Genomic DNA, 26,288 nt, shown 5'->3' with positions numbered 1-26,288 from the left:
TACTATTTTGGAAATAAAACTTTGATTTGCAAAACATTTTTCATTATTTTACTTTTCCTAAACAAATCCAAACCTTTGCAGAATTGGTATGTTTAAGTCAGTGGAAAAAATTATTTAAAATTTGGAATGAAAGCTTTAAGCAGTCAGATTCACTGGTTATAACACCATTCAGCTCACTAACTGCTCCATTTGGAACTAATCAGAGCTTTGTGATTTTTCTAGGCCAATATGAAACTGCTTTGCTTTGATGTGCGGCTGAATCAGATAGTATATGAGCTCAGTCAGTTAAGACATATGGACTAAATTAATCTTTACCAAGTCTATAAAAATTAAATCTTTATGGAAAGAATTGGAGGTTATGTATAAACAAAATGCGAACTTTCAACTGCACGCGATGCTTATTGTAAAGATAGTGGAGAGAAGGTAATACAGAGGAGAGGACAACTGCTTGTTTAGAGATTTTTCCGAAACCATGTTCTTACTCAGTTTCAAGTACTGTAAGTTTTTATATTTGCTGATTGTTCTGAGTATTTGGAACCAGGTTGTTGAGGATAACACAGTCCTGACTGAGTCGAGTATTCTAGCTTGCTGTGTTACTTGGTTGCTCTTCTGAAATCTCCCATTGCCAGGAGGATGGTGGTGTCATTGCTCAGTCTGCTGGAACTTCCTCTCAGCAGCAATCCACTGGAGTGAGAGTTTAATGAGCTTCAGGAGAGAGACGGTGTGAGATAAGCTTTGGTAGAGACTGACTTTGGCAAGGAGATTTAAACTGTTACCCACCCTCCCCCCAAGGTTAAAGTTTAATGGCTAGTCTTTTTGATGTGAAAGCTCGATACTAAGTTTTTGTTATTGGTGGAAAGCTGTGCTTAAGCAGCATACACGTAAACTTTATTTTTTGATCAAAAAATAGACTAACAGTGCTGAAAAGGAAAGCAGGTACTTGTAATCCTGTTTTTTTCTGACACTCATCTGTCTTTCTGGATTGATTTCTTTGTACATACAAGTTTTTTTCATAGATGTCAAGTATACCCAGTCTTTCATTTCTGCTACTGCCTTAAACTGCGTATAAATCTATAAAGGTCAGTCTTCAAATGGAGCTTGCAATAGGTAATTGTGTAGAGTAGGGATGTGCTATTTTTGACTTGCATTGTGTATTCTGATTGTTATTGATATGTAAGACTAACGACATGCCATGCCATGACATACCTTAATGACATAAGGTGAGCAAAGTATTGTTTGAAGCGTAAATTGTCCTAACTCGTGGCACTGTCTCAAGTAAACAGGGTCTGAGTGAGCCATTTTCTTTACAGGGACCTCTAGTCACTGGTTTTCGTTACCATGAAAAAAAGGATGGCTTCTTTTCTGTTATGTCGAGATTCACATTTTCTCCTGTGACTTGTGAAAGGCTAGAATCCACGTTAAATTCTAATTACAGCTCTCCATACCAGGATTTCACCTTGATTCAAAATGCAGCAATTGAAATTCAAGTAATGCATTAGTTAGTATGAGTGCTTTTGTTAGTCTTAACTACCCCTTTAAAGCATGTTTTAAGATACTTAAAGCCTTGTGTCCAGTACTGCTGATGTAACTGTCCATCCACTTCTGCTTCTCATTACCTAGAAAACAAGAGTAATTGCCTTGCTTATGAGGCAGGCGTTGAATGTTATACTACAACTAATAGATTGGTTTTTTGTGTTGCTGTGTGATTGTGAATGCTTTTGTAGACAGCAGCTGAAGTGGGCAGTGTTCAATTCTGTTTTTTTTTCTAGTGACTTAAGTTTGTTTCTGTAGCTTTAAGTAATGGTGAAAATACATTCTCTTATTCTAAAGGCAGTTTAGAAGGTATATATTAGGTCATGAAGTCTGTTTCGATGATGCAACCTTCTGCTTGGGCATTTCTAGTGTGCAAATTTTCATTGAAATATGATCATGATAGCAGGCTTTTAAATGGCAAAGACAAGAAAATTAGTTTTTGCTAAATTGGAATTCATTCCTTGTAATCTCTGTGGAAATACTTAAATGCCTTGAGTCTGCATCTGTGTAGATAGGTGATATAACATAAAAATGATATTTTCCAAGAGCCCTTTTCCCCTAGTTTTCCTGTTGAAAAGCTAAGAACAGCAGTGTGGAGAGGTCAAGGGTCTTGCAATATCTCTACAATTGACTGCTGTGTGACTATTGTTTAAAAAAGAATTATACTTTAAGTAGCTTTATAGATTAGCCAAGATAATCTAGATTTGTAAATATCTGCTGACTAAAACAACTTCCCTGGACTGTTACTTGTGGAATACCAGTAGTAACACCCCTTGGTTTTAAAAGAAGCAAATATCTCCTAACTGCCTTCGAAGTAGTTCTGCTTACTCTGGAAGAAGGTATGATGTTTGCACATTCCCTTGGTTTATTTTATAGCATTTTTGTGTTTTCTTTCCAGGTCACTCCAAGGTCCGAGACCCCCATCAACAGTGTCAGTAACAGTTTGGAAAATGTACTACATACATCAACACATTCCATTGAGGAGTCATTGCCCAAGAGGCCTTCGGGGAAACACTCCAAAGGTGTGTCCTTTTCCGCATGCGTACTTCCAATGGGGCAACAAATTCATATCTCTTGATGGCAATTAGCGTTATTTTAATTGTGATCAGAGACTGGAATTATACTGCTTTGCTTCTGGGTTAGGTTGAGCAAAGGAAGTCATAGAAGGGTTTTTGTAGGAAGTGTTAGTGTATTGGTGAAAAATGGTCAGCGAGAGACAAGTGTGCTTATTCTTTTGTTGGAAATAAGCAAGAAAATTCCTTATGACTTGAAATACCAGCTTAGCTCTCATGAAATTCTCAGAGAGTGAATGTCTCTGACACTCCACCTCTCATCCTTATAGTGGCAGGTTGTTTCTTGGATAAAGCATATAGTGATGAGTGTTGCTTTACTGGGGAGAAAAGGCATTTAAAACAGCAGTTGGGCTCCTACTTCCACCTTGCTTTTGATTCCTAAGAATGTGTGAGTGAGAAAATGAGGGAAGAGGAGTGGAAGACAGGAGAGAGAGCTTGCACTTTTCTCAGCACATGTGTGTACCCTGAATATTGTTACAAAATTACTTATTTTGTAATGCTATATTGCATGCTGACCTGGCTAAAAACTGGGCTTAGCAAATTTGAGTTAAGTACGCATTCTATTTCCGCACTCCAGGCTATGATTACAAATAATAAAATGTCTAGCTTAAAATGTAACTAACAGTATTTTTGTTTAATGCATACAAAAAGCACTGTTAAATGAAGAAAGTCTTTGAACTGTGAGCTGGTATTTGTGTAGAACAGCTTTTGGGAGCTCTGTGGTATTAATAAGAACAGCTCTGTATGATAGAACTAATGCAGGGGAATACTATCACATTAGCAGCACTAGTATATTTGCCTTCCGATGTCATTAAGAATATTGTCATTGACCATAAATGATTTTTTTAATTTGGAATTGGTCTTCACAGTTGTTTCCTTCTCTGCCACTGGCTTGCTGCATAACGTTGCAAATATAGTTTAATGCCATGTAAATGGTGATCAAGAATTTCAAAGCACATCTTCACTGAGAGGAACTGATACAGATTGGAAAGGATTAAATGTCCCAAGGAAATGTTCTTAGCTTGCCTCCACCAGACCTCCTTTACTGTGACATACTCAACTATAGTCCCAGTAGCTGTAAGTAGCAATAATTTTTTACAGCAGAATAGTGCTGTAAGTAGCTATTTCTCCAGCTGTAAAAGCTATCAGTGTAGAAGAAAATGCAACACTAAGCAGAAGCATGGCTAGGTTTGTGGCTTTCATTTGATTAAAAACAGGACAGGGTTCAACACTGTTTTCATTTCTACTCAGTGATTGCTATTCCAGTGCCATATATGCCAAGATTAGTCATGGTACACTGTGAAAATTAATTAGGTTTTCCTCTGATCTGTTTTTCTCTAGAATACCTGCTTAGTTTTCAGAGACTGTAGCGTTTTAATTTATAGATTGCCTTAGTGATAGTTCATAAAAGGAGCTGTGGAACACATACGTTTTTCTTACTGATATTCTGCTTTCTGGTTCACCAGCAGCAAAGATTGTATTGAGTTCTCCTTGATATATGATGATCTGTCTGGTAGGGAGTTCTGCCTCAAGGTTGTTATTTTCCAGCCTGGAGCCACCATTGCTCGCCTAGAGATTTCTGATTCTCCTAGCAAACAGACACATCTCTTAATTTAGCAGGACCTGCCAACTTTTTAACCTAGAGCACATGAAATTCAGTCATGAGAGTATGAGATGGACAGGTTGCTTGACTAGTTGTGTAATTCTTGTGTTGATATTTTTTTGTGAGTCTTGTTTCAGACAGCTTGAGAGGACAGGATTTCTTTTCCCTTGTGGTCTGAAATAGTGAGCTGCCTAAGTTTGTCATTGCTTTCTTGGCAAAGTACTGGGAGCTGGAAGTGTCTCAGTTAAAAAGACTGTAGCTGAAACAGAAGAAAAATGAGAAAGCTCACAAAAGGTGCAGTATCCATTGTGCTTAGTTGGATTAGAGACACTTTGTATTAATCCAGTGAATGGTTTTAATCCTGATTTGCAGACATGTCTGTAATATAATATACTCTGTGTATAGTTGAACAGTGAATGGGTTTGTAGTAGGCTTGGACCTGAAAGCTATCAGTGGCTGTATTTTCCCTAGTCCACACTTTGAAACTAGCTTTTAGTATAAAATATTTCAAGTTTCTATGTGGGAGAGAAACAAGAAGAGTGGAGTATATTGCTGAGTACTCTCTAACAAACTGTGGTGAAGTCTGTACGCGCTTGTGTTTGCATCAAGTGGTTAGCTGGAAACATTCATACATGCTTCATGTAGAGACTTGTCAAATACATAACTTCTGAATAATTTCACCATCCTATCTGCACAGAATATTGCTGCCGTGGGAAAGGAATTTATAAAACGAGTGTCAGTCTGAGAAGTCCATAAACCCTTCCTTTTATCTCAGAGGCCCAGCTAACTGTGGGAACACTGTCACGCATTGGGGTACTGGATCCATGCTGTAATGCCCAGGTTGTTGGGAATAGTGACCAGTTGGGGGCAATCATATGGTTATTTAGCAAAATTCACAAATTTTTCTACTTCATTCTTAGTTAAAGCCCTTTTCCCTTCTGCATGTCTCAGTGCTAAAGCAGGGTAAATGAGATGGACGTTACTGTAAAGTAAAAGCAATGACACTAGGAAGATCCTGTACCTGCTGACATGAGCATGTCAGATATCTGTGCTTTATCTGGACTTTTCTTTTGTAAGACGAAGTTCAAAAATTTGGCCAGTGCAAGTTCAGAAAAATTACAGATGGCTATTGACATAGAAGGATGTGGACCTCCTCTGAATTCTAATAGCTGTAACATGCAGTATAAATTGTGCTTTTTACTAATTTATTTTGATTGGTGATTTAGGATTGTTCAAACCTGTTTTCACAGATGTTACTTTAACTGGAGGTAACTTTGGGAAGTGGAGACTTCCCCTTCTCTCAGAGACTGGCTATTGTTGTGCTTGTAAGCTGCAGACAAGACTTATTTACAGTTTTTAAAGTATTGACAGATCTTGCTGGTTGAGAACAGAGGCAAACACAGATTCTTGCGTTACATGTAACTGAAATTCCAAAAGGGATGTGTTGCTACATCTTTCTGTGTCTTCCCACTGTTTCTTGAATGTAGTCAGGTTTTAACTATGGTTTTAACACTGATCCGAACAAAACAAACAAATTCAAATGAAGGTTGGGCATTTTTTGCATACTGTGTGAGTTGGGTGCCACACTCTCTTCCTTGTGTTGCCCTAGGCTTTTTTCTGCAACACTGCAAGAATTGAACCAGTGCAAATACAGCTGCAGAAGATCTCAGTGTCAGAAATGCTGATTCCAGTTTCAAAGATGACATTTCATGCTTGCAGAGGCCTGCGTGATAGGGACATCCTTTAGCAACAGTGCAGCTGTGTAGTGATGGTTCCTTCTACAGGCAGGTTTGTGTTTCCCAGCACAATGCCAACAAACTCAGCAAACTTACTCGGGGGATTCTAATAAAGGCACTGAGGCTGGTTGTCTTAAATTTACATTTTCTGGGGAGCCACCTCAGAACCTTTTGCCAGGAGCAAGTGACCCAGGCGGTTAAAGAAGGTCACTGGTTAAAAACAGTATATTCACTGACAGCTTTTGTTTTGCAGGCAGTCCTATGCTTGTAGCTAAAGGAAATGCGGTTATTATGCCAAAGACCAGAAGGAGCTATCTGACCTACAGGAAGTCCCATTCACAGGGCTGATTTGTAACAAGCTTATGGATGTAGAGTTGTTCTGACCTTGTGTGGCAATTCCCAAAAGAAAGTAGTTAGTGTTATCAAAGCTGAATGAAAAATTCAGCTTATTTTGTATTTTTTTTAAAAAAGCGATAGGAATTTCCCATACACCAGAGATGTTGTAATTACGCTTACTGCAAGGTTTCAAGCAGAATGATTTGCCATTAGGTGGATAGCGCTGTAGGCAAGTACTACTCTGTGCATGTGACATATTTTAGCAATGTATTAAACATGGTCAGTGACCACAGCATACTTTCCAAAAGCACAGTGGAATAAAGTACATTAGACCAGATGTTGAAGTGCAGAACAAAAGAATCTTTATAATAAAGGCAATGTAAGTTGCAAAACATTACAATATGAAGACTGTGCAGTCTTCATACTGTAATTTCTCATAATACTGAGTAAAATTTTGATTTGTCACAGCCTTTCTTTTAAATTTTCTGCAGTTGAAGTTCTGTGTTGGTATTTATAAGATGTTCATTACTGCTATGAGGCTTTGCAGGTGGTATTTACCACTTTTTTTCTTCCATAAAGTAGTCTGGAAGATGGTTTCCTCAACTGGACAAGTCTCATTTTCTGTGAAGTGACAAAAATTCCCCTATTCTTGTGTTTCCTGTATATTTATCTCGTCTTTCCGCTGTTGCCACACAAAACCTCAAAATTGTCTCCAAGCCAGTCTGATTTCAAATGAAGCAACTGTTGAAATATGATCCTTATATAGTGAAACTGAATCACAATTCTTGCAACACATGCATCTAATGATAGACACAGACTGCTTTCTGTGGACAGTGAGGAGTAGAGCTTTTAAATGTAAAATGGGTGCAGTAGGCTTTATTCTACAATCTGTACTCCATTTAGTACACCTGCTGAGCACAGTAAAACTTCTCGCTTAATTGAAAGTATGCCATTAGTCCACATCTGGGGTCCTGCAAAGCCTCAACAGTGTCCCCGGCTTGAATAAATACATAGAATAGCACTTGACTTACTGAACGAAAGGACATGAGGAAAAAGAAACTTGAGAGAAAATGTACCTCCATAATATATGGATTTAATTATGGATTAATATTGGAATGTGTTTTTATTTGCAGTAATCTTGTTGACCTCAGGTAGGATATGAATTGCAGGTAGTTTAAGCTGATTATGTGCAGCAAGCTTTGGTATCTAGATTGTTTCATTACAGTAGTCAGCAGAAACACGTGGTGTAAGCTATCCAGAATTTTCAGCCATTATTTTTGTTACCCAGTTTGTTTTCCTTGGCAAAATGTATTTGTATGGTCTTGTACCTCTTTGTCTCCCACTTCTTGACTCATCCTTTTTCCCCAGCAAACTAGACTGCAGGAGCTCTCTTAGTTAACGGCAATCAACAGTCTTTTCCTCCTGAAGTGTTTGACACCAGTTTTTCAGCCTATCAAAGGCAGGGAGGAAATACAGGGGGTGGAAAAAAGCTCTGAAATCCTTTTGGTTCAGAGGGTCCAGACTTTATAGTGCCTTGTTCTGCATCATTTGTATAGCTGGATTATCCTATTTTTAAGTAAATACATCATCTCCAACAATACTGGGTCAACTACTGTTAGAATAGGGCTTAAAGAAATATTTAGGCTATGATAATCCTTCAGGAAAAATCTCCCTCTATCAACTGTATATAATTTTTCAGCTGTTTGTATATGTCTTTGTTCATTGCATCTCTAAAGTACAGCTCTGCTTCTAAACTTCAGCAATGTAGGTTGTTAGATCACACACAAACCATAGCATTCCTGACTTACTGTCTGTAATATACTAGTTGTTTTATCCGTATCAAATATTGAGTTAAGTCTAGTAATCAAATCCAAGGATTAGTGTACTTAAAAAAAAATGTTTTGATGTTGCATATTTTCCCCTGTGCTAGAAGATTCATTGTATACTAAGACATTTCTTGAAGCCCTGTATGTTGCATAAATCGCGCAGCTTGGTCTTCCGTACTTGAAGATGGAGTTCAGTTAAGGTTGGAGGTTTAACTTTGCAGTAAAGACAATACTCATGAGGTTTTTTTTATTTGGTTTAAAAAAAAAAATCAAAACCATTGCATTTCACATCAAGTTTTTACTCATTGTGGAGTTGTACTCTGTGCTTATGTAGGCAGGCATAGAAGCCCATTTTATGTCTCCAAAGCCAGAGGCCAGGTTAAGTAGCTCACCCTTGGGCTGCGCCAGAGCTGGGAGTAGAGTTCCACACTTCTAGGGCTGCACTTGGACTCTGGCAAATTTATGTTGTTAACTGTTAATAAGTTAACTTTTGTACTCTCTAGAGGTTGGAGTCAGTATTTCTTTGTCATTCTTGTTACCTCCCTTTCCACGTAAGAAGACTTTTCATGGTTTAACCCCAGCTGGCAACTAAGCACCACACAGCCGCTTGCTTATCCCCTGCCCCGGTGGGATGGAGGAGAGAACCGGAAGAGTAAAAGTGAGAAGACTCATGGGTTGAGATAAAGACAGTTTAACAGGGAAGGCAAAAGCTGTGCATGCAAGCAAAGCAAAAAAGGAATTAATTCACAATTTCCAATCAGCAGGCAGGTGTTCAGCCATCTCTGGGAAAGCAGGGCTCCGTCATGTGTAATGACTTGAAGACAAACACCATCACTCCCCCTGTTCCTCCTTCTTCCCCCAGGTTTATATGCTGAGCATGTCATGGTGTGGAATATCCCTGTGGTCAGTCGGGGTCAGCTGTCCTGGCTGCGTCCTTTCCCAACTTCTTGTGCCCCCCCCCAGCCTACTTGCTGGTGGGGTGGGGTGAGAAGCAGAAAAGGCCTTGACTCTGTGTAAGCACTGCTCACCAATAACAAAACCATCTCTATATTATCAACACTGTTTTCAGCATGAATCCCAAACACAGCCCCATACTAGCTACTATGAAGAAAATTAACTCTGTCCCTGCCAAAACCAGCACATTCTTCATCCCTTTTTCCATACCATTTACATCATGCTCAGGTACCACAACATCCAATACAACCTCGTTAACCACTACCACCCCCTCCCCATCCTTTGATATAATAGAACAGATATCATTCCTGTAGTCTATGGACCACCCCTGTAAAATGTCCATAAAATGTCCACAAATGTCCATTGAATTCACTTAGTCTATGACTTTGGGCTCCATCTGTTATGGGGGTCACTCAGGACAGGAGAGGTTGTTGCATTGAGTTACTGGGCACCAAAGGTGGGTTGGGTCACTGCTACGCTTGCACTGCTTCTTGTAAGACTTGTCCTCCATTGGTTCAGGTGGTTCCTGCTATAGTAATTCCTATAACGTGCAACTCGAATCATGGGTTACAAGAATTTAAAGGTATTTCCGTTACAGTCTCCACCCTTGGTCCCTTTGGGCCAGCTTATAGGGTTTAACATTGCAATGAACTCCTCGCCTTGCTCCTAGCCTGGCTAGCAATAAGGGCTTCCTGCTATAGTAATTCCCATAACATGCAACTCAAATCCTAGGTTACAAAAATATAAAGGTATTTCTGTTACAATCTCAATCCCTGGCCCCTTTGGTCCAGACCATCAGGTTTAAAATGGCAATGAACAAGATGACAATGACAAGAACAAGAATGAACAAGAAATGACAATGAACAATAACAAGAGGAAGACCTCTTGTCCCTGCCCCAGCCTGGACTTATCCACAGACTGCAGTCCCTAAGGAGTGTACCTGCTCCAAGTGGAGTCTTACCTATGAGCCACAGCCTTTTCAGAATTAAACCTGCTCCAACATGGCCTTACCTGTGGCTGCAGTCTCTCCAGGGATGTTATCTCTGTTATCCATGGCCACATGCTTTGAGGGGCTCCAGCATGACCTCACGTACAGCCACCGATGCTTGAAGGTGTACCTGCTGACACGTGGACTTATCCACAGCCACAGATGCTTTGAGGTGTACCTTCTCCAGCGTGGACTTAACTTTGGGCCACAATCCCTTCACAGATATACCTGCTTGTGGCATAGACATAACCGTGGCCCCAGCTGCTTCGAGATGTACCTGCTGTGGTGCGGACATATTCACGGCCACAAACACTTCGGGCTGTCCTGCTCCCACATCGACTGGAGTTCCAGCCTGCCCAGTACAGCAGCAGAGAAGCGGCAGTGATGCCCTGGCCATCCGCCAGCCCAGGCGCGTGGCCATTGCTGTTATCAAAATGTTCCCAGGCACGGCAGAGTAAGATGATAAGCAGCATGGCAAGCAGCGAAAGCAAAAAGCAGCCACTAACGAGCACTAGACTCTAATATACAGTAAGGAAAGCTAACCTAAGGCAAGCACAGGAGCCTGCCAATTAATAGCTAAACAGCAGTAACAGCTATAAATTCCATCTAGCACATTCCAGCCAAATCTGTTGTTATCTCAAACCCTTTGAGCCCCACGTTGGGCACCAAAAAAGGACTGTTGTGACTTAACCCTGGCCAGCAACTAAGCGCCACACAGCTTGAATGGGCATCCTACAGAAGTAAATGGGTGTGCAGGAGAGGCAGGTGTCTTGCAATGGTAACTGGGGAAAGAAGGTAGCTAGTTATGTGTGTATGTTTAGGGAATGTGTGGAAAATTTGGAAAAATTTAAGGTAGACATGGTAGATACGGAAGCTGGTTTTGTTGTAGGTCTGTCACAGGGGATATGGGGCTGGAGTCTGCAGAAGAGAGGAGACATACAGCATAGGTCCATGGGGGGAAAAAAGGCTTCATTTTCCTCCTTACTAATTCATCTTGCTTTCATTTATTCTTATGCTATATAAAGGCTTGTTCTGAATTTGTGTACTGGGCAATATAATTTTCTTATTAAACATTAGAAAATGACCAGCTTTCTGTTAAAGTAAGGTTTGACAATGAAGCACTTGATTTTGAGCATTCTGAAGCCTGTTCAGTTTGGCTTTAGTGGGAGTTGAATGATACTTGTGTTTATAATGAATTAGAATCAAGATATTCCAAAAAATAAAAATTCTAAGAATAGTACGCTGGTAAATTCAGCCATGCCAAGGAGTTTACCTCGCTGTAATGCATTCCTCAGGCAGGTTCCTGATCTTAGATAATGACAGTGTAGTTGTCAATGTCAAATGTGAGACGATAAACTCATATTTAATACTATTTGCCTTTTTCCATGGCTCTTCAGAAGCACAAGACGCAACACTTGGACATGTGCATTCTTAGAAGGACTCTCTTGTATTGCCAGTTCATGCCTATGAAGTCCTGGAAGTGCTTGCTATGGCACATTAGTTGTTAACGCAGATTAAATTAATACCTATTACCTCAACAGCTATGGAAGCAATAGCATGACCTTCCACCAGTAATGGAAACAACATAAGCAACTTGAGCTTTTAATTAAAATTGTATTAAATGAGCAAACCGAGTTTTTCTCAAATCTTTAGGTAATGGCTTAATGCAGCGCATCTTCTGAAAAAAATGTAGCAGAGGCAGAATAAAATGAGTTGTGAAAACTTTACCTGGCGTACAACTTGATGGAACTAATGCTTAAAGCTGCATTTATAATAAAAATCCTTTATAAAGGCAGGGGCTGGGGGGAGAGGAAATTTGAAATGTAAAAACTTATAGAAGGGTAGAAAACGTATCATGCAGGACTTAAGAAAAAATGAAGGTGAACATTAACTGCTGATTCTTGTCTCTTGGTAATTCCTGCTGCAACCTGATGGCAAATAGCTCACTAAGACTGGACATTTCTGTGTCTGCTGCTTGAAGATTGAGTAAGGGATGTGTGAAATGTTCAGAAATGCTCAGCTGTTCATTGCATCTCTTTAGAATTTAACACCCTTTAACATCTGGAAATGTCTGTTTTGAAATAACCCCTTTCAGTCCCATGTTAAACAGAGGGATACAAGAAATTAAAATAAATGGCATGCTTATCCTATCTAGGCTTACATTTTGCCTCAACTAAATTGGACAAAAAAAAAATCACTTTAAAGAAGAAAATAGGAGTGATTCACATGTATTCCTAGAAAACCATAATGTCCTTGGCCATTTTTTTTACATGCTGTCACAAGTGTACTAATGACTAAACGGCAATTTTCTTGTGTATGGCATGCTTAGGAAGCTTTTATAGCTGGTTAGTTGTTAGTTGGTAGATGTTCTTTCCCTTCCCTTAATCAGTTTATTGTTAAATCCCTCATTTGCCAAAGCACATATTTCGTTTTCCTATTCCTTTACATCTAGATGAATTATTTTCTCCAAAAGGTGGCTCCCTGAGTGTAATAGGCTTCAAGTACAATAATTGTATCAATAGGTAAGTAGAGTTTTTACAGGTAGTTGCATATACAAGTTAGAAATGTTGTCAACCCGCAAGATTTTTGGGTCCAGATCTGAAAATTTATGAGAACATCAAGTAAATCTTGGGTTTCTTGCTTGACTTTTGATGTCAGCATTAGGATTCTCACATTGGGGCTTTTCTCTGCAGATAGGGGAGGGTGGTAATTTTAGAAAGAATCAGACTATTGTAGGGAAAAGATACCAGACGTTGTAGGACTTGAGATAATATTAGAGAAATAGGTGATATTGGGAACTGGAAACAATAAATTCTGGTTGCAAGTAGGGCAGTAAATAACAGGAGGAGATGCATTATCTGTAGAACTGAGCACTGACATGACTCATTGGTCTGGTTTGAAAACGAGGAGGTGTGTGGAGAGGAAGGATGAGAACATGTCACAAAAAAGTTGTTTACTTTGCCAGCAGTTTTCTTTGCTTCCCCTACTACTATAGCAAATATTTCTTTACTCTGCTTCCCTTCTTTCTAATCTGGAAGTGACCTTATTTAGTAAATGACAACACTTCATTTCCATGGAAGTGATCATGATTTCTCATATTCAGTATCTGGCACAAGGGAACAGATGGACTGCATAGAAGAAACAACGAATGTAATAATACTTACGCTAGTGAGAGAGACCTTTTGCAAATGGTACCTCATGAGTCTAACTGCAGGATGTGTGTGGTTAGAGGGGAGGAAATTGGTCGTGTTTTTTTTAAACAGTGTTCTCCTGCACTTTGACTACCAGCTGATGCCAGCCTTGATTCACAGGTCAGAAGACAGTGGGTGATTATTTTTTTTTTTTAGACTGCAGATTCAAGCTCAGAAAGAGTTGGTGCCTCGTGTCCTTCGAGGATAGAAGAGCTACCAAGTCTTGTGTTCTAGATATGGCCTTGCTTGTCATTTACTGTAGAATCTTGTTTATGTATCCATTAAGTTAAGGTAGATCTTGCCTCACATCAGGGCTGACTTAATATTTCTATAACTCTCTGAGAAACAGCTCAGCTTTCTGTCAAAATGGTTGGGATTTTCTAATTGGTGGTCAGAAGGGCTCTTTGGACACACTTTGTAGAGAGAAGCAACTTCCTCCCCTTTGTTTTGCTTAAATAGTTAAATGTTCCTTTCTTAATTAAATGTATCTTCACTGACTTATATCTCCTTTTGCTAATAACCAAATGAGAAAATGGTGCTATTAATATTGGGTTCATTATCAACGGAATCAAAAGGAATTAAAAATAAAGCTGAGAACAATCAAAGCAGTGAAATGCTGTGTATTCATTCTATTTTATTGGAACTGTTTAAGGAAAGTTGGATTCTTCTGTTTTAATGCAGGCTTTATGTAGCTTTCATAAACTACATCTGTTGAAAAATGTCAGAGCACAGCCAGATATTGAGACCTGGATTAGAAGATTTGACAGCTGTATGGGTAATGAACAACTCTACATGCCTTCATGGGTTGATGCTAAGAAAGAAATTGAGAATAAAATCTCATTTTGGGATTGCAGGTAGCGGAAATTGAGAGAACTTTAAAGGGTCATACTGTCTCAAACCTGCATGTAGCCGCATATCTTGTACTTTCCTTACATGTTTGATGCTACTGCATTAAGATGCATTTCTGGAATTGAGGAATTGTGGCTCTGGTCCATACAGTATATCTGTTACTGTGCCTCAGTCAAGGAGAGGAGGAGACAAATGGTCAGCTTTGGCTTTGTTGAGATGCTTTGTCAGAATTCATTTCTAATTTCATTTTCTCTTGCTCTTTTATGCTAGAAGGTCGTAGGCTGTAGTTATGCAAAACAATGGTTTTGATTAAAGTAAATTTTATTTCTCAGGTGCAAGAAATGCTAAGCTAAAAGGTTAATGTTTCATTTGCTTTCTGACTTGTTCTTTTATCTCCCTGGAAAAAAGCAGTGGACTTGCTGCATTACTTCACTGCCTGGAGTGGATGCATTTCATCAGTGTATGGTGCGGATGCTATTTTTAACAGTAACTCAAAGGGGTAGCCCTGCTAAAATTACATCATTAATAGACACAGCTGAAAGGAAATGGCATAAAACACAACAGTGCCTTAGAAGATTATCTCTATTGTGTCTTCTACTTCTCTGGATGAATTATTCAATGTGTATCATTCAAGCAGAGATACAGTTGGACCACCATTCTTGCAAAGCGTTCAGTCTGTTTTCTTGTAAACAATCCTGTGGAAGAGTAAAATAAAGGAATTTTGTCTGCAAAACCAGTAGGTATGAAATAGGTATTAGTGGCTTGGGGAGCTCAAAGTTTGTGTTCCTTCCTGTTCCTGTATATTAAATAGTTCAGGGATTTGCTAAATATCCTAATATTGCAAAAGATGGTGGGGAGCTAGAGCTTAAACTGAAGTGTGTTTTGTTTCATTCTGTACTGTGTACTGAAGAATCTACTGGCAAGTGTGGAGAGTCAAAGCTTCAAGATGTTGAGGTTTTTAGTGGAATGGGGTTTTGTTTGGTTTGTGTTCTTTTTACTTAAGTTCCTGGGCATTCTCGCTGCCTTGGCAAATACTAATACAATATTTGGCCTTCTCTTCCCTTTATATTTCTTTCATAGATATATTACAGAAACAGTTATCTAATATCTATCTAGTTCAGCTTAAATGCTGAATTAGAATGTTTTTCTGTCTCTGAATTACTGGTCAAATCTTGTCTGGGGTCCAGAATGAAGGAATAATGATTTATAAAAATGTATAAAAGGGAGCAAGAATATTCAAGTCTGAGACCAGAGACCTGAAAACATGCAAGGACGTAACTGACAGCAAAAGGAGAACCTCACAGAAGTAGTTCTGTGGAGGGATATTTGTTTCTCACTGAGCTAAGCACTTTGAATGCATTTGTGTCTCTTGGCAAGACTGTATGTACTCAAGGTTTTGCCTATCCTAGATTAGTCCCTTAGTCTGGTGTTTTTACGTAGCATGCTAACAGAATATTTTTTCATTGTTAACAAGGTTTTCACACTACAGTTCTTTAGAAAAAAAAAAAGAAGCTTGTATAAAATTACTTTGTCCTTGCTGCTCGTGTTTGCTTGTTATTGCAGCTTTTAGTCATGAGTTTCAAGATGCTGATACTGTTCTCAGAAATGCAGAAAACAGCACGTGCTTATTTACATGAGCATTCAACTATGTTGGTCTGGAGTAACTGTCTTTCAAGTAAGACTAGCTGCATGTATTCACGTGCCTTGGAGTTTGAAATGCACATTTCTGCTTCACAGTTGGAAACTCTTAACTGCTTTAGGTAGCTGAAGAAATCCTTCGGCTGAGGTTGGAGCAGCCGGCCATCTGATCTCAGCGCTCTGGTGTTTTATCACCAGATTGCCCTTCAAGCCAGGGCATGCTGGCTGAGCAGCTGCTGCCTTATAATCTCACTGACAGGGGTCCGTCTATGCCGATATATGGTTACATGCTGCAGCCCACAATCTGTATTTGACTATGCTGTAACAAAAAAAAAAGTTTATATAATGTGTATAATTAATATATATACGTGTCATGTTTAGGTCCTGACTTGGTGACTTTTAAGCTTAAAGTGTTGCTGGGCAAATCCTCATCAGATGCAATTGTGATTGATCACAACTGTAATTGTTTTTATACAGTGGAGACTGGGTCTTTTAAATACAGAGTAACAGTGGATTGTGGTTACCTAAGTGGGACCCAGAAGACTTGAATAAAATCTTGTGTGATGAGGATAAACCAGTGGGTAGTAGGCAACCTTAACTCAGTTCCCATTTTCCTCATCCCACCAAAAAAGGTGGTTTGTTTTTAGTTCAAACGGTACTCGAAGGTGACATCTTGCATCATTTCACTGGTAGGTCTGCTGTGTTGGTGTGAGACTCGATTTGTCCATCTGTATTTAAGACATTGCTCCAAACTTCAAAGCAAATGCTGGCTCAGATTCCCAGCTGTGGTGACTACCTGAACGTGTCATGTTTTCCCCATCTGGTTTCCGTTCAGGGTGCATCGGCGAGGTTTGTATTCTCTTTCTAAGCTCAGGGTAAGTGTCTGCTCCATGGAGACATACGAACTTCAAAGGCTGCAGCTGAACTGGCTTTGTTTCCTCTGGTGATGTTTGGGATTTAGTGAAGCCAGGGTTTTCTGGGGTTTGGTACACTTTAGTGTAAAAACTGTGATTAGGGATGGGGCCAACACTACCAAGAGTGTTTTCCATGAAAAACTGACTTTGCATTTTTAGTTTTGTAGGTTAATATAGCATTCAGATTAGAACTAATCATCTGTCTTGCCTTGGGTTTGTGGGTGTTCAGTCAATTATGTGCCAGAGAAAATCCTTTCTAGGGAAGCATAAGACTTCTCTAGAATGAGCTAACTTTCTCTTAAAAATGAGAAACAAAGCCAATATTTTGTTTAAAAGTGACCGATGAACAGTAAATAAAATAATCACTTGATCAAAGTAGACTAAATATACAACTGCATGTTCCTTACCCAGTAAGTAAAAGTATTTATATAACAAAGTTGAACATCTCTCTTGATTGCAGAGATATTTTTACTAGCATGTACTGCATAATTAGATATGGGCAGCCTGCTTATTTTAATTGCCTATACAAGAATGTACGTTAGTGGTTACTGAAGCTGCCTTCAAACTGAGCATTTGGGCTTATGGTCACTTTTGCAGCAGTACTTTCAAAATGAGCTGCGCATTCCTCCCAGAAATCTACTCTAGTTAAGTCGGAGAGGGAAGCTGAGTCACTGGGCTGGGTTTCTAAGCAAATTAAGTACACAGCTGCATTCATAACTTACATGTGCTTTTCTCAGTTGTATGAAAACAGTTAATTCGATGCAGTTACATGTAGAATTAGCCAGCTTGGGGAATTAGGCAGTAAATATATTTTACAAATTAAATTTTGAAGTCCTTTAAAAAAACAAGCAGTCCCCAGCCCCCAAGCAACAAAATCTGAGCACATGCTTAATCTCAAACACTGTGACCAATGAATGTCTCTGAATTTGTTGTAGGATACCTTTAAGCCTTCATTGTTGCCAGTGTTTACCTGAAATTGTTCTTGGAAATGGCAAAGTATTTCCATGGTATTAAAAAAAATCGTTAAGGATTCCTTTTTGGATATGTTCTGCCTGACATGATAAAGAGGTAAATCTTTGCTTGATTAGAGCTACTTGTTCAAAACTGAATTAAGGAGTATGTTTTACCTCTTGCTCAATTGTCCGTAAGTAATGTCCAACTTCTGCAGCCTTTCTTGGCTGTGTATCATAGCTCTCTTTCTGCCTAGAGCATTATTATATATATTTCAACAGTATACCCTTGGTTAAATATATGTTTCAAGGCACAGCACCTGTTCAGTGACATGTGTTGGTGCTCAGATTTAGTAAGGCAGTGGAGCTGTTACATGAATATGTCCAATACAGCAGCTCTTTCTGGATAATTTATTCTGTAAAAGCTCTTTCTGGCATTAGAAAAGAAGAGAGGCAACTTGTAAGGCAGTTGTCTGTTCAGTGGCAATGGCAGGGAGTTCAGCAGTAATGCAAAAGTTAGTACTCTTGGCCTGAAGTATTGGTAAGAAAAACCTTCAAACTAGTGTTTGAAGCTGTATCTTTGTTTTGAAAGCAGCTGACTGATTCTTCTGGGTTTTACATTTTCCTGTCCAGATGGGAGTCTTCGCCAGCCTTCAGTGCAGACAGCTTTTTGTTGTATTTAAGATTTTGAATCCAGTGAAGTTGTGAAACCATTCCTTAGGTTGATTGGCTTTTGTGGTTGGCTAAAGTGCTGACAGTATCATTCAGTATTACTCAAAACAATGTATGAATTTAGTTAAAATCTTAGAAGCTAAGATATGCAGACATTTTTACTTTTTTTAATATCTATCTTTTTTAGAGAATCCTAAGAAGGTCACTTAGTTGACAAGTTAAATAAGCCAAACAGGAAATAGCAGGAACTTGAAAACTACAAGTTTGATTGGGAACAAGCAATACAATCCCAGTATATTACTGTTTCCAGTATGCTGCCAACAGTAAGCTAATGTCCTTGATTTAAAAAAAAAAAGCTGTGTAATTATTTCCTGTGCAATATTGCAGTTCATAGTCTTCAGTCTTGCTTTTAAATTAAAGTAGGATTAACTTGTCACTTAAACGCATGTTGTAAGTATGTGTTGTTTTTGATTGTAAATATTCTCTAAGTAGGAAGAACCCTTTTTTCTTACAAAGAAAAATGACAGTTCTAAGAGTGTTTCTTCTGCTAATGTTTCTGCTAACAGAAATTTTTCATTATGTCCTTGAAGCTTTAATTTTCAGTGTCTTCCTGTGTGTATTTGTAGAGGTAACAGCCAGCCAGAAGACTTTCTTGCTAACTAGTAAAACTGTTCTGTTTGGTTTTGAGTTTTTTCCTAGCTGTAGCTTCCTTTTTGAGTAGACACCATGGAAAAGCTGCTGTCTGCTCTTCTACTTTTAATCTTGAGAGATATCAGCAGAAAACTGGACGGTGGACCCTGTTATGAGGCTGAACTCTGTCCTAACAAGTCCAGCATACCTTAAACTTGAGTTCTGTTTTCTTCCTTTATCTCCACAAAACCATCTGTCTTATGAAGAGAAGATCATAAACTTAGCATTGACTTTTAAGGAACCACGAACTGTTAATCTTAAGAGAAGTAAAGGCCAAAAAGTGGAAATGCAGGGAGCAGCGAGTGTTACGATGCGCTAAGTGCTAGCCAGTAGTTCTTGGGTCATGTACTGTGACAGACCCTGCTTCATCAGCTTCGGTCACAGGAATGAGGGAGAAGTAGAGGCCCCATTTTGTCCTTTGCTAAATTTTCCCTCCTTTGTTTTTCTAAATGAAAGCTGTGATGGTAATTAGTCCTGTCTCCTGTGTTTGTCTTAGGCAGGCAGAATTAGTTCCTGCAGGATACTTGCTTGAAAGAATTTGGCAATCAGAAAATGACTGCTCCATTTGGAGTCTCCAGTGAATGTGTGACTTCTTTTCAAGAGTGTTTCAACGATTTTTGTATTGCTGTGGTCATTACTAAGTTTCAAAGATACTGTAAATGTAATAGTCTTCTCCTTGGAATGGGGTCTTTGATTTCCTGGATGGATCAGGCTTCATGGGGTATTTTGAAGACACCTAGTGTGGGAAGAATAAGCAAAGATCTTACTGTGCTTTCATACTAACCACAATTTTTTCTGTCCTCTTTTGGAGAGGGGATGTAAATTTTACATAACTTGTGGTTTCAGTTTAAATGTTCAAAGCTTCATATTTGCATAAAGGTTTTGGGATCCCTTAAGTGTCCCAATTACACCTCTTCACAAGAGGTTTTCTCAATCTATAACCACTGTATTATGTGAAAAGAGGTTAATATCTTAATAAATTACCCTGCTGTGTCTGGAGAGCTCTGAGAATGAGATGTCATTTCTCTTCACTACTAATATAATGAAAGGTCATGCTTACTGACAAATCAATGTAGTAAACTGTAGAGAGAATTGCTTCATCGCTTCCCGTATCTGGCTTTTTCTTGAAGTAGTAAAATAAGTGTTTCTTTTTGAAAGTGATCTTATTTCCTTACCTGTCTTCTCTCACTTTTAAGGAAATGCTTTAAACTGTTCTGGAAGCAATTTTTCCATCTGGTATAGCTATAGATGGACAAACCCGTAGCTGTGTGATGTGTGCTTGTCACTTAAATTTACCTCTGACACTTTTTAATTGTTTGATACACTTGCATTTTAAGAATATGTTATGACATGCCTTTTCATGTTCTTTCACTCCCCAGAAGCACAGTTTTTGTAATTACGTGCCAGCAAGCATCTCTTGTTACTCTATTATTTGGACTCTGGCCCATCAATATTTTGATGCAGATTAGATATCTCTTACCTAAAAGGAATAGTTTGTGAGTTAATGTGTCATGAAACAATCCAAGGTGTGCTTTTGCTGGTTGTTGAATAGAGCAAAGTTCAAGTTGAAGGGTTTCAGCGTCATCCTCTTCGTATTTAGTGATTCAGAGCCTATTAGGTCCAAGTTTGAAAGTTCATCTAAGCTTTTTATGAAGTGAGGCCTTGGGGACGCTCTTCCAGCGAAATCTTCCTGTGAAGAGGTCTCAGGGACAAATCAACAGTGACAGCTCTTTTTTGGCTTTAATGACAAAACTTACTGCAAGATAATATTGTAGTTGTCTGATTTGTTGAAAGGAATTGTAGTAGATAAACAGGAGATTGACCTGATTTGAGGTCCTGGGACTTATCATTAACTCATGGCAACCTGAAAGATGTTGATCAATACCTGAGTTATTTAGCTCTCAATTCTCACTAATTTCAGCTTGTTGTTAATCCCACAGACTCTGGCCAACTGTTTCTGTATGTGCTTTGAAAAACTAATACTTGATTCTGCAAGTTTTCTTCAGGCCTCCAGTATTCCAGTTAATGAATAATTTAAGTTTTGAGGAGTATGAGGCTAGGGAAATAAAATAAATTTAGTTGACTAGAAAACTTGGTATTGCATGTTTGTGGCAGAAGAGGATCAATGTATTTGTTGGTAAGAAGAGTGTAACTTAGGTTTTTCTCATTCTCCATGATAGCCTAGATACAAAGCTTTAAAAAGATCAGAAATGTGAAAGCAGGAAGCTTTCTGAAAAACAGGCAAAAAAACCCTCTTAAGCTGATACTTATAAGCAGTTTCTCAGCTTCAATTCAATTGATCAGTTGGTATTTCTGTTAAAAAAAAAAAAACAAAAAACACCAAACCAAACCACCAAACTTTGTAATTTCAGGTGCTTTGTTGCCATAAATATGCTTTGAAACTAGCAAATAAACTTTCTCCTGTTTTCCCTCACTGGGAAGAGAAATACTGGTGGGTTTGAGGATTGAGCAGGGAGACTCTGGGGTTTTGTTTCCAGTTTTCATGCAGTCACTTGTGATTACCTTCTGATGTCTAATGGACAACAGTAATTGAGTAATGACACTTTTGAAGTATTTCTTATAGAAAAACAAGCAGAGATGGCATGTGAAAGTCTTGGTGTTGCATTTTTGGTTACCACTTCTGTGTAAACAAGGATGTGGAAAGTATTTTTTTTGTTCCTTTTTGTTAGGTAGACCTTTCCAGCAAAAATTCAATTGCTGTATTTGTGTTTGAGTGTTTATTTCCATGAAGGCACAACTTCATGAATGAAAATTAATAAGTCTTTAAATCCAGAAACAGCAATTCTGATTATGCACTTGGCCTCCTGTATAACACAAACAAAAGAATTTTACTTACGATTTTTTCCTGATTAAAAATTAATTGTAGTATTTCTGCTTTTTTTGTCAAGTGCCATGTCTCAAGAGCTGCACAGGTTCAATCCAGTCTCATGACACCCAAATTTTACCACCCGAATGCTGGAGAATAGTATTTCCGTGCTACATGCCACAGAAACTGAACCTACATGCAGTGATTTAATAAAACTGAAAATAACTAGCTAAGTATGGAGTAGAAATGACTCTTTCAGCCTGTGTGGTAAATTCTCCCTGGTAGTTTCAATGTCATTCACCTTAACCCAGTTGCTCAGCTCTCGTGATGTGCTCCTGCCTTGCAGTCTTACTCGTGGTTTTCATCTAGTGTTGCAGAAAAAAAGCTCTAGACTCATGTATCTTTTATTTTGGTAAAGTAAATGGCTAAAAATAAAAAAAAAGCACTGGGTAAAGCTGTTCATTAAACCAAAGGAAAAACATACTGGTACAAATTATATTGATTTGCACAGTAAAACTGGTGGAATGGGTGTTTGATTTAATTCTAGAGTGCTGGCAGTAGTGCTGGAATATTGGATATTATGAAAAAGGACTAGCCTTCAATCAACACTTGTGATTATCTTGAATTTTTTACTTTTTCAGGGGGAACACAAACATTCTCAATGTGGGTTGAGACATTGAACTATCTAGTCGTTTTACTGGTTAACAGTTGCTTGATCCAGGAGTTGAAAAAAGGGAGTTAAAAAACCCACAACCTACAATGGCATATTAAGGTGGCTTCCAAAAATTATGTCTTTCCTGCTCTTGCCTACATGCATTGCATGTTTTACCCTGACCTTGACCTGCCAGGAGTGGCTAATCCTGAAGTGTTTGAATTGGTCTTTCACTTGATACAGCTGCTGATATTTGGGAGGAGGAGGTCTGAGATCCTGCTCTTTCAGAGGGAGAGGCTGGTCAATGGCTGGTATCGAGAAAACCAAAGAGTTTAATACCTGGTCATGAGGAGAGGAAAGGAGTTGTCTGCGCCTTCACAGAAACGCTCAACTGATCAGATGACAAATGCACTAGTATCAGCAAAATGGGTAAAAATCCCAGGCTAGAACAGGAAAACAGAACTGAATAAAATGTCTTCAAACTCACTGGATCTGTTTTAATCGGACATCTTGTAATGGTGGGAAGGCACTATTTGAAAAGTAGAAAAGATGACTGAGAAATCACACCCATTAGAGGAAATGATTCTGCCTCTGTGCTGTAGTATTTCAAATGCAAGCTTCCATACTTGATAACAATTCTATGTACAATTGAAAACTACACGTAAGAATAAAGTAATACAAATAACTGAGGAAATTTGATTACAGAAAACATCTGCAAGTGAATGAAGATGGGTTTGTATTGTCCGCTGCCCTTTCAAAGTAGAGTTCAGCAAAAGACAAAGGTTCAGCTATTTAAAAATCTGATTCCTGGTAACTACGAATGCATGCTTAGAGTTGTGTGGATATGTTCCAGTACTCTGCCCGTTTCTGATTGATGCCACAAGACACTTTTAACACAGAGGGTGCCACAGCCTCGATGGGAACCTCTCATACAGCACTGAAGTTCTACAACCTGCCTTTCTATTTCTCTACCCCTTTTATATGTCATTTGTGATCTCATCCAACTGTTTTGCTTACCTTCCTTAATTTCCCAGATAATTATGGATAAATCTCCATGATGAAAAGTCTTCTGTGCCCCTCTGCCAATGCAGCTTAGAAAACCTGGCAGTGAGGGATGCATGTACGCATAGACACACAAGCACTTTTCTTGGATCATTTTACAGGGAAGTGTTGGGAGAGAGGAGCAGACAGAAAGGTATGTCTCTCAGATCTTGTATCATGACTGATACCCTGCCAAGTTGCTCTGGTTGGTTCCTGCCCCATGCATAACAACAAAGCCTAACGTGGAGACCATAGCTGGACTACTCATGGATGAGTTCCCATTGATTAGTTGCAGATCTAAAGCTCAGTTTTAAGGTAGTGCAAATATATTTGTGCTGGCTATCTCCTGAATTAGAAATACTAACTTTTTTTTAAATCCCCTGGGTTAGGAAGCTTGAGTTTTGCTGAATTCAGCATCCTGAAAAGACAACAGTATCATGTGTCCTTAATTCCGTACAAAGGTTTTTCTGGTCATGAAATCATTTATAGTGATACTGGGTAGAGTCAGTTCTTTAAGCAATTTCTCATGCATTTGAGAGTAAATTGAGAGTAAATACAGTAAAAATTATTTTATTTTTTTACTTTATCATTTGTTACACAGCAAATTTACTATCCAGTCACTCCTGCTTGGTAGATGGCACCTTTTTCTTCCTGAGTTTTGTATGATTGATTGCTGTGAATAAAGTTAAGCTTCATGGTAGGTTTAGGAAGGATATTGTAAGGAAATCAACCACAAGTTAAATAATACAAAGAATATGTGAGAGGCCACATAACAAAAACATACAACTTGACAAATTAAACAAGAACTCTGGAATTTTTTAGATGGGTGATATTTTTCGTGGAAGTGGGAGAAGATTACTGGAACACTTTGTATAACATTAGAAATTGTCCCTCGAAGCATATTGCTACTGCACGATGAACTATATTTCATGCTCTAGAATAGACCTAATGTTACAAGATTCAGCTTGGGGTCACTGCAGAAATATCTACCTAATGGTTCACTTTACTAATTGCAGTCATTTTCCAGAGCATAAATTCGCTGCAGCAGATTATATTAACTGGACAAGTTCAGACCAGAACTTTAGCATGAAAAGGTCATGTAACTGTCAGCACAACAAAATCCACGAGGTGATGTAAAGTTTGTTATTAACCCACATAGTAAAACAGAAATAGCTTTATTTTATATTGATAGGTAATCCTGTTTTGCGTGAATTACTGTAGAGGAATAATGAATAGATAGAAGAGATAGTATCTGAATACTATAGAAATGCTAATGATACAGTTTCAGTAAAGTGACACTGGATTTGCTATACATGACAAATGTTAAGTAACGCTTGCTATGTGCGTTTCTGGCTTTCTTTGTCCTACGCCGAAAACAGATGTTGCAGCAGTTGACTCTAGGCTTTCTAGAAGTTATTTGCTCATCCTTCACCTGTTTCACCAACAGTATGGTGATACCCCCTCTCAATATCCACTTTACATGTTCTTTCTAGTTCTGAGGTACATATAATTCCAGTCAATACTCAGTATATTTTAATTGTGATCACAATTAAGGGTGCCCTGAATTCTCTTAAATAAGTGTACCAAGGTAGATTTTTCTCAAAATGGCAAGAAAACCTCTGAACCATGTGCATGTTTAAATCTTCATGCCACTACGTACTGTCTAGGTAGCTCATCAATATCTGGCATGCAGAAGATTTATTCCTGTGGTGCTCAGCATGCAGTGGAACAGCGCGGTAGTACTGTAAAATCATTTCAGAAGCGTGAGAGGAATCCACTGAAAACTTTGAGGAGCAAGTCTCTACAAAAAGCATAATATGCAGGAGAAAATAGTAAGTAATGAATTGACATTGTTCATAAACTCAGGGATTTATGTTACTTGTAACTGGGAATTACATGGAGGAGGAACGGTTGAGATGATCATAAAAGGAATGTTAACTCTGTATTTTAAGGACAGGCACAAACATCTGTAGATCTACTTAAAACTTGCCAGTTCTAAAAATTTCAAAATAAATAAGACTTAAAAGAAGAGGTCTTTAAAACAGCCAAGACCTAGGTTGTAACATTTTTAAATGAACATGGCACAACAAAAGATTTTAAATGGCCACGATAAAGACATCGGATCATGATTGTGTTTTAAGGTAGAGGAAAATCAAGCTCCAGACAGGCAATAGGGTGGCTTTGGCTGAAGTCTTGCTGTGGGGAATAGGGAGATGTGCGGCTGATGAAACAGGCGCCTGTTGTAATGTTGTCACTGTGACTTTTGTACCGCAACTCTTTTGTCATGCGGTTGTGTTATGGGGAAGTTATATGTGATAAGCATAGGTTTGAGTCTTACAGGTAATATAGTGTAGAAATAGTCTTGAAAACAGGTAAACATCTTGTAAATGGTGGTTCCCCAGAAACAAAATGGTAGGGCTCTGGGTTTTGCTTGTTAGAACTGCTAAGTGAAAACACAATATACACAGCATGCAGCCCTTCAAGCACCTGTCGCTTGGAGGTAAAATTCTAGTGACTTCGTTCTAGTATAATTACTTTTGAATTTTTGAGCCAATGTAAATTGGCTTTTTATAAGAAAAATTCTGTGTGTGCATCCCTGTGCATGCAGTCAAAAGGCAGGAGAAAATCAGGAAAATAATCTTCATAAAGTTTAGCATGGTGGAATTTCTCATTTGTGTGATTTAGGAAATGAGTCTCCAAGAATTTAGCATACCAAATCTGATGCGTAAGACTGTGTCTTTAAAGACTGGATATCATATGTAGAGGTGGAAGCAGTGACCTGTAACTGTTATTCCACCCTTTCCCATTTTTACTT

General features: G+C 38.6%; 1 protein-coding gene across 1 annotated transcript in view; it reads left to right on the top strand.

The window, feature by feature from the left end:
* The window catches only part of ZCCHC14 (zinc finger CCHC-type containing 14), a gene marked incomplete at both ends in the record, with an annotated part of 52,071 nt that overhangs the window by 12,459 nt on the left and 13,324 nt on the right, over positions 1–26,288 (top strand). The window contains one exon of the mRNA XM_082005690.1: positions 2,432–2,555. Within this exon, the coding sequence (XP_081861816.1) occupies positions 2,432–2,555 (124 nt within the window). The remainder of the gene's footprint in view (positions 1–2,431; positions 2,556–26,288) is intronic.

The sequence above is a fragment of the Phaethon aethereus genome (genome assembly GCF_964289735.1).
Source record: "Phaethon aethereus genome assembly, chromosome: 13".
NCBI classification, from domain to species: Eukaryota; Metazoa; Chordata; class Aves; order Phaethontiformes; family Phaethontidae; genus Phaethon; species Phaethon aethereus.
Note: the sequence above shows the minus strand (reverse complement) of the source record. Positions and strands in the feature narration are given on the sequence as shown.